The sequence below is a fragment of the Amblyomma americanum genome, chromosome 10 (genome assembly GCF_052857255.1).
Source record: "Amblyomma americanum isolate KBUSLIRL-KWMA chromosome 10, ASM5285725v1, whole genome shotgun sequence".
Taxonomy (NCBI): Eukaryota; Metazoa; Arthropoda; class Arachnida; order Ixodida; family Ixodidae; genus Amblyomma; species Amblyomma americanum.
In genome coordinates this window covers 63,252,699-63,265,452 of record NC_135506.1, presented here as the reverse complement: position 1 = coordinate 63,265,452, position 12,754 = coordinate 63,252,699, and the positions used below count along the sequence as shown (strand labels likewise).

Here is a 12,754-nt window from a genome sequence, read left to right as displayed (position 1 = left end):
CGCGTCAATCTGATAACCTCTGTAATTAACTTATTCTGTCAGTATCACGAAGCTAACATTAGTCGATTGATATAGGTATCTTGGAATAAATTTAACGCGCCATCTCGCATGGGACTAGCATATTGATTTCGTCACGAAAAATGTTCAACCGCACACTATGCTATCTGCGCCACAATTTTTCTTCTGATTAAACTTCTCTTAAACTCGCATTTTATAAATATCTAGTTCAACCTAGATTTGAACAAGAATGGGCAATCTGGGATCCCGAAAACGATTTACTAACACGGGCTCTGGAATCTATTCAAAATCGTGCAGCTCGTTTCATCGCTCCCAATTACTCTCGTTACTTAAGCATTCCAGATATGAAACATTCCCTCGGTTTATCTGACTTTGCTTGTCGTCGCAAGTGCTAGACTCTGTCTTTTCTAAAATGTTTTCCATACCAGTCCTAGTGAGAAACACTAGGTTTTGCTTCATCTATCGTAAATTTCCTCAAGTTATGATCACATGTTTAAAGTTGGTGTTCCCTCATGTCGTCCTAATATGCACTCTAATTCATTTTTTCTGCTCACAAGTAACAATGGGAGCCACCTTCCTGCCTCGATCCTTCGCTGCCATCACCGAACATCGCCTTCAAGATAGCGATGAGCGATTTTTTTATTAAATTGTTCTGTTCGCCTATACTCTATTAATGCTCTCAGGCCTTGCAGGTATGTAAATAAATAATTAAGTAATTGTAAGTTTTACGCACTGCTGGTATTACCATTCCATCCATTATTTACTCATGTAAACAGTGCGTTCATTTTGCCGAATAGAAACACAGTTGATTTAAGTGTGTTTAATGTCGCACGTTCGAATGACATTGCACCGGGCTCAGGCCTTAACGTTTTGTTTTCTTCTTCCAACGGCAAAAAAGTTGGCAAGCATTTCTTTTTTGCTGTGTTCCTTTTTTCACTTGAGTCAGAGCGAAAGTCGCATCCACGGAGGCTACGCATCACGGGAGACTTTATTCAAGTGTTTTTTTCTAGGTTTGCATTCGAGCTTTAGTCAACTACTTTAAAAGGCCCATTCGATAAGGGGACAACGAAGTTACCAGTAAGTAAGAATTAATTTGAGGGAGAGGGTAAATTCTTTGTCAAGGGGTGCAATACGCTTGGCCTTGCAAGTTGCGGTGTGACAGAGATGAAAGATAAACAAAATAAAACGATATTCAGCATAACGGCCCTGTTGTTCCCAGTTATTTTTCGCTCCTCAACCTTCTATGTTTGTTATAGGCCCATGTAAAATCAAGTTTGAAACAAAATGGTGGGAACACACAGTTCTAGCAGCGCAATAACAATGACTGCAAAAAATGTGGAGGACGTGAACTGACCTGCAATTACAGAAGGTGATGTCCAGTCGCTGTTACGAAGCAAAGCGTGTGCCGTGCTCAGAAGTTCGTTTTACGCAGCCTTGGAGTCGCTTATAAAATTAGCGAAAATATCCGCGCGACGACGGAGAGTGTCGGACTTGATGCAGGGCGTCCAGCCTAATGAGCGAGTTTTCGATACTCCTCCCGACCATCATCAAGGGGCGAATGGTAGCATGATAGCAGTGCTGTAAATACGCAAGATAAGGTGTAAGGTAATGGTCGCAGAGTTCGTAGACCTTCGGTCCCTGACCGACACAGCGCTGCTTTTTTTAATGTTGTCTAACACGTGCTTAGTCAGCCGGCGTCTGGAGTGGGCTGGTGCCTTCGTCCTACCGTCTTCTTCGTGTTAGGTCTCGTTGAGACCTCTTATAACTTCACATCATCTACCACGATAGCAAGTTTTGTTAAGCTACACTGCGGCGTGCATGCAGAGAAAATTCACCCGCCTTTTCACTCTTCAAAAACACCATTTTTTTCATACTAGTCATAGAAGACACGAACTCTCACTCAGACAGCCAGAAAAACTTTTATTTTGGGTTCATATTAACACTTTGGAAATTTGGTTGCGTGTTCGGCTAGAGCTCGCTAGTTATCCAGTTCCATTTTGAAGCAGCGCCGGGGTTTGGTTTATGTGGACTTGCAGAGATATTTGTGCACCTTCTTGAATTGACTGAGGCCGGGTGTAGGAGGAGAAGGTCAGGACCAGGATTTTTTCGTAATTTGTTTTCTCTGTGGATATTCATTATATGTACGTTAGTTACATTCTGCTAAGACTGTCCTTCAAGCATTCCTCCTTCTTTTAAGTGCAGAAAGTCATTCTTTGAGATGACACTGCGTACTGTATTCAAAAATCTGTGTGGCTTCACGGAGACAATTATTTCGCCAAAGGATTCAATGTCTGCGAGGTTTGATTGCTGAATTTAGTGAAGCGGTTCAAGGAAGAGGTCACCGCTGTTTAATTCTATCACCTTGTGTCTAGAGCCCAGGCCATCTGTGACAGCATTTTACACAAGAAACTGGGAATATACTCTGCCTGGCTTTCCTTTTTTTTTCTCTATGGGCGATATGTGGTACACGGAATAAGTTGTTCTGGAAAAACTGAGAGGTCGTTCCGGTCAAATCAAGAATGCAGAAGGTATGTGTTGTTCGGCCATAGTCCTAGACGCTCAAGAGCCCATCTAGGGAACGCGTCCTGCCCACGCCAGTTGTACGCCACTGCTTATAACAAAATGTGAGGCAAATCTGGACATTCACTCCACACAACGTTAACCCTAACCACCCATTTAAAAGGAAAAGCCGAGAAAGGAGGAGGATGCATGACAGTTATCGAGAGAGAAAGAAGAATGGAAAGTGCAAGATAGAGGGGGGGGGGGGATAGAAGGCTACAGCCGATTTTCCCCGGTCGGGTCAGCCCAGAGGTGTCGTCTACGGGAAGCGGGGGTCACAGTGGTGTGTTGCCTCCCCCGAGAACCTAAATGATCCAAACATCCGGCATCAGTTCAACCACCACGATTTTCTTTTCCCCTGATGCAGCCAACGTCACGCAGCACAACTAAACGTTGGGCGGCTGAGCCCACATATGTGCTCGGGAAACCGTGAGGCCGCAACTCACCATCACCTGCATGTTGCAAATGTCCCTGTCTGAAGTCCTTCTGTGGCCCATTCTTGGACAGAGATTATAGGTGACGTCTAGAAGACAAATTTTTGATCGTATTTTGACCCGGAGATTACACGAAGAGATTAGCTATCGGCACATACCATTTCAATCAGTTACATTAGCGCAATGTCAGGTTACGAAAAGTTACAATTGTACCAATGAGTGCGCATTACGTCTTCGTTATCATGCAAAAACAAAGTGAACAAGGAAGGAAGAAGTCTCAGGGAGCTTAGTAACGTTTCGGCAAGCCCTCTTCCCAGATAACCCCTTCACCTAGAGCTTCAAGCTGCTGCCGAGAAATATGCACCCGCCTCCTACCATGAGCAGCGCCGCAGAGCCCGTGCGAAACCATTCCGCCAAGTGTTAAGTTTCCGAGCCGGACGCCGTATGGGTGGACGCTGCCTGCACGGGTGACGAAGCAACCGCAGCCGTGGTGGACTCCTCTTCATCTGCCCTCCTCACACTACCTCTCCACACCCCTCAGACACCGCCCTAGAGGCTGTAGAGGAAGCCGCCATCGCAACTACCATCACCCGCACGGAAGCCCCAGTACATTTTAACAGTCTTTAAATCTCCGGTTCTCAATTTTTGCGCGAGGCCCAGTTCATGCCCCTGCTTTTGGCATACTGGGCTCGACCGATGAACACCCACCCCGCCATGTTGAGCTTATATGGGCGCCTGCGCACTCCGGAAATCTCGGAAACGAGGCTGCCAACCTTTTAGCCCGAGGTTCCTTAAAGAGGGCACCGGTGGCTCGGATCGGGGATTTGCGAGGGAGCGAATGCACTCGTTCTGCAAGCTGACGCACGCCTACACAGTCTCGCGCCAGCTCTACCCCCCGCCCCACCCCTCCCTAGATAACAAACACGCAACACTGGCGCAAACTACAGACACACACTCTCCCCTCACCCTAGCCGACTAGCATCCCTCCTTCTCCACTCCGGCCTGCACCCTGTGCCCAGAACCCTTCGCCTCTTCCCTCCATATCCTCTCCCTCTGTCCGGCGGACCCTCACCCGCGGGGCCTAGAGGACCTTAAGACCTGGGAGGACTGGGAGACCCTGCTGCGCTCGGAGGACCCGGCCTTGCAGACCACTGCCACCGGCCGGGCTGCCAATGTTATGGACCTTAGGAACATAAACACTCGAGTGCAGTGGGGTCGTGCGGAGGCCCAGGGGTGTGTCCCGAATTCCTCTCCAACAATAAAGTTTTCTCTCTCTCTCTCTCCTTCTAGCACGAAGCTAAAATAAGACAGTCTTATTCCCAGTCTAATCTTATTCGCGGTCTAAAACCTTTCTCGGTTCTCAGGAAAGAAAAGGCGCATAGCTAGTCCACCTTGTCGGTGGGCACCTCAAGCACACCGCAAAAGCCGACTAAAAGTTTGGTAGCTCAGTGTTCTAGTCAGGGTTCGTGCCGCGCTTGAGGCGTTCACCGCCAAAGTGAGACAACTATGCGCTTTTCTTTTCTCAAAACCGAGAGAGGTTTTAGTCAGCGAATAAGACAATTAAGCAGGTTAGTAGAGCGACTGCTCCGGTAAAGCGGTGGTCCCGCGGGTTCGAACCCCCGACCTGGACAATTTTTTCTTTAAGTTTCTCAGAAAGGTGTAGAGCTTTCCTTCGTAGCCGTATGGCTGCGCTTGAGTGGGTGCCGGTGAGTAATTACTCCCTTATTACAAATCTACTCCACCTTGGGGGATTCCCCTAAACACATGACGGCCACTGTTCCCACTTCAAGTTAATGATCACTTTGCTCTCGCCCTACCATAGGCTTGGCGTCCAGGTTAGCTCAGTTGGTAGAACGACTGCTCCGGTGAAGCGGTGGACCCGGGTTCGAACCCGGGACCAGGAGGAATTTTTCTTCAACTACGAGGTTTCTGAGAAAGCTTTATAGCTTTCCTTCGTAGCCGTAAGGCTGCGCTTGGGTGAATGCCAAAAAGTAATTGCTCCCTTATTAAAAAGGAGCAAGCTGCGACAACACTTAATACTTCCAGTTCGAGGTTCATTCCTCGGTCGAGGTAGCCTCCCTTGCTTCTTGGCAGGTCGGTGGAACTGCATTGGACTTGGGCTTTTTTCCCCAGTTCTTGTAATATGCGTGGCTCAAACTGAAATTCAGTGAAATGTGTCTATAACGTTTAGAAATAAGTATAAATCAGTCAGTAAATATTAATAAAACGTCTTGCATACAGTGAAAAGTGGCTAATATTTTACAATATTTCCTGCATTATACTTCATAATAACTACAGTCATATCGATTGCTCAAGCTTCGTAATCGCAGTGTATTTATAAAAGCATTGCGGCTTGTGTCACACAGATGCAAAAACTTGCCCCACACAAAAAAAAGGCCCAGAAAAAAACACATTTAGAGCATTTGCGCTTAAGGCGAAGGTTCCGTGTCTCCGGCTAGTGGACGTCACACATATCAAGCGTCCGCAATCACATGAACACCCCCTGCACATCGCTCGTATCCCTGACAAGCCCAAACCTAAGCCATAATGATCCCCAACTCATGTTTTGCAGTATAATTCAAGGGATATTCAAAAATAAGCTAAGCGCAATGTTGAGTATAGCTAACGCCCATTACCCGCATTGCCATGGATGTAATCGCCGTTCATTATTTCAGGGCCTCCGTTGTATTTAGTAACACGACGCATGCATCCAAGTACAAGCTGAAAATTATAGATCCTTTATAAGCCACCATTTCGATTTTCAGCAAAACATGCAATGGGAGGGTGTATATATAAAGCCTTAAGTCAGGGTTTAATTCGAGGAGTCCGGGCTGCTTTGAAAAGGGCATTACTTGATGATCATCGGCGAAGTGTCCGATTTTTCTCAGGGCAGACTGGACAAGTGTGACACTTTCTTTAGCTTCATTAGAGTGCACGGCGGGCCGTACGTACGACCAATACAGTAAAACAGATTGCTGTTGCTACCGTTACCATGCTTGCCTGGTCACATTTGCCGAACGGTTTTAGTTACAGTGACTATCGTATTTACCATACGGCAGTGACAAAACTCTCTCCTTTCCTTGCAGTATCAAATACCTGCGCGGGTAAAGTCGTTCTATGCATGGTTGTATAATAATTTCAGCGCATATGCGCTTAATATTCAAGATTGGGCTTTGTTATCAGGCAAAACTGAGACCGCGTTGTGATGCTTGGACCAAGTTAAGAAAACGCCCACTGAAAGCTTCATTCGTTATAATCCTGGAAGGTCATGAATACCTCGGAACGATTAATTTTTTTTCTTCAGGCCGCAGAAGTGACCACACATAATCCTGCAAGAGCGGCCGTTCCGCTGATCCCACGAATAACTGGAATACCCATTGACCAAGTCGTGAACGCAGGATTTTTTGGTATTGGCATACTGCGATGATGACGTCACTTAATTACCACAGAGAAAACGCCACAATATATCAATGCAAAATAAATCTTTGCCGATACTTTCGTGGCCTGTCCAAAAACGAAACTGAATCCTTGCGTTTACTATCATCATCGAAACACGGAGTGTCCTAAAAAATGGCGCTGCATCGCTATCTGCGGTATCAACACTCGCGCGTGTTTCGCGTGTTTTTTATAACATGAGGTAACTGCAAAGGAGGTCGCTCGTCCGAAAGACAACATTTGCTTTCTTTTCGGCATTCGCTGAGTCCGTATTCACGATGGGCCAACGCTGGAGCTCGAAGTAAGCGCCAACTTTATATCGATGCGTCAGGCGGGCTTTCGACAGCTTGTCACTTTTTAGAAACGATAGTGTTCTCCTGCAGTGCTTTAACAGTACAGTTTTGTTGTATTTATCGCAAGCCGAGCTCGTCTTAGAGGTAGCTGTGCCGCATTGCGTAGCAGTTGTTGTGTCTCAAACTTATGTGCACTCTACGGTGTTGTTCAGTGGACACAGGCACAAGAGAGCATCATTGCCCACGCCAGCTGTCCGGGATCAGAAAGAATTCTGGTCGAAACGGTGGAATACGGGAGACACCCCATGGCAGACGCATGGCATCCATCGGTGAGTGGAAACTGGGGCTGCAGGATACGTATAAGGTACTTCAAGCAAAGCTACTGTTCATGGTTTCACTAGCGCGAGCTCTGTATTAATGCTCTTCGTTTTGGATGTTCATTTAGCAGTTAGGTTCATGTTAGCGATGTGAACAGTGAATTAGCGTAGTAAAATTAAATTTGCTTTCTTGTTCTGTTACATGTTATGCTAACTAGCGCTTTGTTTTCAGGCTGCTGCACCAAAACCAAGAGCTGATCTTGGCTGGAAAGGAGAATGCTCGGGTGTTCATTCCGCTCTGTGGAAAGGCTTACGAACTGTTGTGGTAAGCAGAGACACAGTTTTGATAGCGCAACGCTCGAGTTATCTTTGTTATGTGTCTGTTGTCTAGGCTTGTGTTCTCTCAAGAAGGAGTCCAGTGAGAAAAGACAATTCAACTGAACAGTAGACGTGCTGGCGTTCGCGTCGCCTGTTAGAGGTGTCCGTCGTGGTTGCTACAGAGGCACCTGAGTCTTATCTGCTTATCAGCCGCTGACCTGGCATTTCAGGGTACCAGGGCACACTACCTAAATCACAGCTTATCTTCTACAGGTGCAGTGTATAGTTATGGACAAAAGTTTGCAGGGTGTGAATTTGGGGGACAAAAAAATACAAAAAGCATTGATGCACAAGGGGACAAGTGTTCTCTTCTGGAAAAATGCTAGCTGACTGACCAGCGAGGCAACGTAGAAAAATGTATTTTTTTTTTCGTGACTATGCATCATGCAAACTTCTGTTCATTACTATGCATTCTGCAATTTCTTTTTCGAGTTTTGCATCGTATTTTTTTTTGTCATCACAGCGTATTAAATCAGTCACTGAAAGAAAAAATAAAACAAGTGGTGTAACAAGCAGGATTTTTGCACAGTGTTAGGTGGGTGGCAGCAAGTAAGAATGCCACAAATGGTGATACTTCATGTTGGGATCTGTGTGCGTTTGTTTAATAATATTTGTTCTTTATCAGCTCATACAGCAGTTTCCAGCTTCCTGCTAAATGTTTGTCATATTTTGGAAACATTTCTAAGCTGTTGAAATGTGCAGTGCACTCTTTATTCATCGTGTTTCATAGCTTCTTAAATCCATTGTGTGCGTGTACTAGCCGTTCAGCACCACCACGAAACAACAAACCAGAGGGATCCAGTGGGTCACTTTATCACATCAGGATAACCGAAATGGGATAACAGAAGTTTGTTGTGTCTCGAGTTATTTAGAGGGATATGATTACACACTGAGGGACGATTATATTCTTGTAGTGACTGGCACATTTTTTTTCCTTGTTTTATTTTTTATTGCTTTTGCAACAGCCATTACAGTGTTGTTATTTTTTTACTTGGTGTATGAGTTCCCTTGTCTTTGTGTGAATTCGTCATCATCTCCTTTCTTTTCCTCTGTAGCAGATGGCCATCGTGCCCCTTCAGGCGGCTGTTGATTTCTTCCTTTGTTGTGACGCAGAGCTGAAAAGATGGCACTTGCTATGCCCTCTCTCATTCATCACCATACACAATCACTCACTGGTCTCGACAGATTGTATGCAGCTGGTAATTAGTTCTGTGCAATAGTTTCAGATTCTGTGCTGACTGTACACGGTCCTTTGAATGATTGGAACTGATGTGATGGCATGTAAATTCTACATTATGAATTCTCTGTGCAAATGGCAGGGGCCTTTTTCTATCCTTAGCACCATACCTTGCCGTGTCCTTCTTTTACCATCAGCCAGCAGTAACGCCGTGTGATTAAACAGTGCATATTGAAGAGAGATTAAATAGATGAGCTTGTGCAGCTGATCGTTGATTGCAATTTATGCATACTGTAGTGCAGGGTGTAAATCAAGGTACTGTGTATTGTTGTTGTTGGGAGTGGCTTTTTCAGTGTAGTCCGACAAGAGCACGTGAGGGACGATTGTATTCTTGAGAGAAAAAAGCTGAAGACAATGAGCCCTGGGGTGGAAAAAATGTCATCTCTGCAGTTCTCAAGAAGCAAGTACGAAGCATGGCTGCAGCTCCATTTGTGTCTGTCGCGTGCTTCTCTCCTGGCAGGTTCTGCAGTCTTGGCCACTACGTTGTTGGCGTGGAGTACATCGAGAGATCGGCGAGTGAGTTCTTCAAGGACAGTGGCCTGCGCTTTGAGGTGGTCACTTGCCCCGTGCTGCACTGCAAAGTTTTTCGTGTAAGTGTGCTTTTTGCTGCAAAGCAAAGAGCCCGACCAGATGGGAAGCCATGCTAGCAAATGGAAAATGCGTTTGCTTTATGGCTAGGTTTCTGGCAAGCAAAAGTGTCTGCTGGTTGATGAGTCTATGACGCAGTTGAGTGAGAAATCGCATAAAGCTTTTTGTGGTTTTTAATGCAACGTTGTGTAGTGCCTGAAAATGTTTGTTTACTTTCTCTTAAGCAATAAAACTAGCCAGAAAAACTGGCTTTTCATCTGGAAAACACACCTTGGCCAAATGCTTTCAGGCCATAGGGTTCGCTTTTGAGCATTATGTTCAGGTGCTTGCAGTGCCCACGAAGCTTTAAACATTTGGAGAAGGTACAAGAAGTATCTTTTTCCAATTTTGAAAAATCAGAGCTTTAAGTTGTTGCATAATTACCCAACAAAACAGCTAAAAAAAGGAGCATGTGATGTGAAGACATTTGACCAAAGCTGTACCTTGGCACAAGGTTTTCTTGCATTGTGGTGCAGTGCTTCTTTAAGTGCACATTTTCATTGGTATTGTTGCATGAACAGTAAGGAGCTTGCAATGTACGCAAGTTACTTCACCGTCAGCTGTGTGTTCATGCAATATCTCGTCATGGCACACTTTTGCGAAATACCTCACCGAAACGCCGTTGAATCAGATGCAAATGAGTTTGAGTTCCACCAATCTCAGTACGCTGCAAATTTCAGTTTAGTGAATGTTTCAGAATGCACTAAAGTACTGCTTCCAGGTCAGAATGTGTCTTTTCAACTTATGTGCAGCAATTTTTGAGGACGAAACTGTAGACAGTACAGTTCGGAAACTGTGCCTTAGTTCGTCCTGCGACTCATCGAGATGTCAAAAAGCAAGAATTACATGTAGCAGTATGATATGCCTTTGGTAGTGCAAATCACTCCTACCCAGACCGCACTGAAAAAATAGTTCACACTTAGCGAAAATTATAGCCAGAGAGCCCAAACACTGAGCGTCTCACAGCTTCGACCGTGATTTTCAGAGCTAGCACATCGTTTCATACTGCTCTTTGTTTTCATCCAAGCACTCTCTGAAGTTTTGAGAAGAACGAATGACATGTGGCGGAGTAACGGTTTAGCAGACACACTACTTCCACAGCCTCCACGGCGTTGCCTGCTTTGTATGAAACGGGAGTATAGATATGTGCAAGGTTTACTGCTCAAGATATGATAAGCCTGATAGTCACAGAAATCAATGAAGGGAGATTCTGCTTTGGAAGAATATAACCGGACCACTTCAGCAAAACAGGCAGTTATATATGTTCAAAAGTTGAAAGCAGTGCATCTTAACGTTCAAAAGAAATTATTGCATTTTATTAAAAGAGCTATTTACTCTAAAGATGTGTCGAGTTTTCTGTGTTGTGAAAAGCTGGAAACTACACAAGCTAGAAACTACAGAAGCTGAACTTAACAGTTTTGCAATGATTATTAATCAAATTATTTCAAAAGCATGGTCAAAAATATGCCAAAAGCATTTAACATAGGCTTCTTTGTACTGAAAGTTTCTGTGATGCAAGTTCCTTGTCATGACGAATCTGTCATTTGCTTTTTGTGTTTGATGAAGCTGCTGCGTAAGGCTAGCTGCCATGAAGCTAACATAAAAAAAATGTTACAAGAGTTACATGGGTGATAGAGCAGAGGGGATAAAATCACCTTGGGCAAAATGAGAACAAAGAAAAGTCAAGTCAAGCTGACGACAGCAATAGTACAAATATTCTCTCACAAGTAGCAAAAGTACCAATATTTTGCTTTCACCAAAATTGCTATATTTACTTGTGTAATCAACAGTTTTTTTTCGCCAGAAACTATGAAAATTTGGGGTTGATTCTATTGTGTGGGGGACAAACTGTTCATAAATATTATAATCTTTGAGAGCCAAAGTAGCAAGTATATTAATTAACAGGTGAATTAGTTATGCAAATGCATCTGTTATGCGAGAAAATATGGTACGTATTTACAGAGTCAGGAATATTGCCTTGAAGAGTAGACTTGGTTGACAGTGGACTGGTTCTCGGCTTGCATTAAAGCTCTTTTAGTTCAAAGTGTTTAGTTCAAAGTCTGAATACTTACAGAACTTTAGTTGTCAGTTTACTGATCACTTTACTAACCAAAAATTGCTTTGGCGTGTGCAGCAGTTATCTGAGCATCACTAGTGCCCTTGAAGTGCTCAGGTTTTTCTCCAAGTGCTCGGACGCCTATGCACTATAAAATGGCAGTATGCGTTGAAAAAGTCTCGGTGGTCAAAATTAACCTGGAGTTCTTTGCTACATCGTCTTTCACAGCCCACTTGCACCTTAAGGGATGTTAGCCCCCGCACACTGTACCATTTCTCGCATATGACTGTGATTGTCAAAGAATGTTGTGTGGATTGTTTCAGACTCTTGAGCATCGTTTGCAAGTATTCATCTGCAGCATATTTGACTTCAGCAAGTGAGTATTTTTGGAGCTTTAACACTCGTAGTATCAGAGGGAAGGCTGAGACATTGTGTGCGCCAAGATAACACTGTGTTTGACTTCGGATAACCAGAACTCAAGGGGACTGAAAATTTCAAACTGGGGAGAGCCTTTTTAATGTACTTGGAATACAGAAGGGAAGGTTCTATGCATTGGATGTTATCTTCATCAGCTTCTATTCAGGTGCAGTGAATCCAGAAAACACTGCTATCGCAATGCCCTCTTAAAGTGAGTTAGATATTCCCAAAATTTCGTGTAGCGTGCTACCACTAAGGTCTGCAATCACCAATTTCGCTGATCTTTGCTTTGAAGCCTCACCTTAGAACCTATCCCCCAACCTAAAGCGAATGAGATGCAACGTGCTAGTGTACATACTTCGGGCTTGGCCAAGTAAGCTAAATCGGCTGTAATTTTTTGCTCCTTTTTTCACTGAATATTTTTTTCTCTAATGCAGTATGAATCTGCTTTCCCAAGTTGAAGAAAAAATATGGAATACAGCGAAACCTCAATGATACAATTTTTAAAACATATTGCAGAGCAGCATATTATCCAGGAAAACGAATAATCCTAGGCCTGTGCGAATATTCGATAGTTTCGAACATCCGGTCAAATATTAAAGTATGTGAAATACGATTTGAACTGAATGCTTGGTATTCGAAAGCTTTGAAGTATTCACCCCGAGCAAATAAAGCTTCAAAACCCCGACTCCATGTCGCGTGCCTGTGCTCCCGCGCATATGCTGGAACCGGTCTGCGCATGCTCGCAGCAACAGACGCGAGCAGGCGGAAGCGTGGTGCCGAGATTTGTAGTGTCCACGTCCAAGCTACCCGCGGTGCGCACTTGCCTAAAACCGTGCTCGGTGGCGTGCATCAGTGGATAGGTTTACGATAGCGCGATCCGCTTCCACGCACTGCTAGTGCGCACACACTGATTGGTCCCGACAGGGAAGGGTGTGAACAGCTGGCTAGTGCTTTGCGACGTCCTCAGGGCGATCTGCGCG

At 44.6% G+C, this 12,754-nt stretch overlaps 1 protein-coding gene across 1 annotated transcript in view; it reads left to right on the top strand.

Moving 5' to 3' along the window:
- The first annotated feature begins 6,567 nt into the window (after positions 1-6,567).
- LOC144107732 (thiopurine S-methyltransferase-like) overlaps positions 6,568-12,754 on the top strand; it is a 33,815-nt gene continuing 27,628 nt past the window's right edge. The window contains exons 1-5 of the mRNA XM_077640886.1: positions 6,568-6,747; positions 6,952-7,068; positions 7,289-7,381; positions 9,132-9,261; positions 11,678-11,730. Coding sequence (XP_077497012.1) covers positions 6,725-6,747; positions 6,952-7,068; positions 7,289-7,381; positions 9,132-9,261; positions 11,678-11,730 — 416 coding nt within the window. The 5' untranslated portion in view covers positions 6,568-6,724. The remainder of the gene's footprint in view (positions 6,748-6,951; positions 7,069-7,288; positions 7,382-9,131; positions 9,262-11,677; positions 11,731-12,754) is intronic.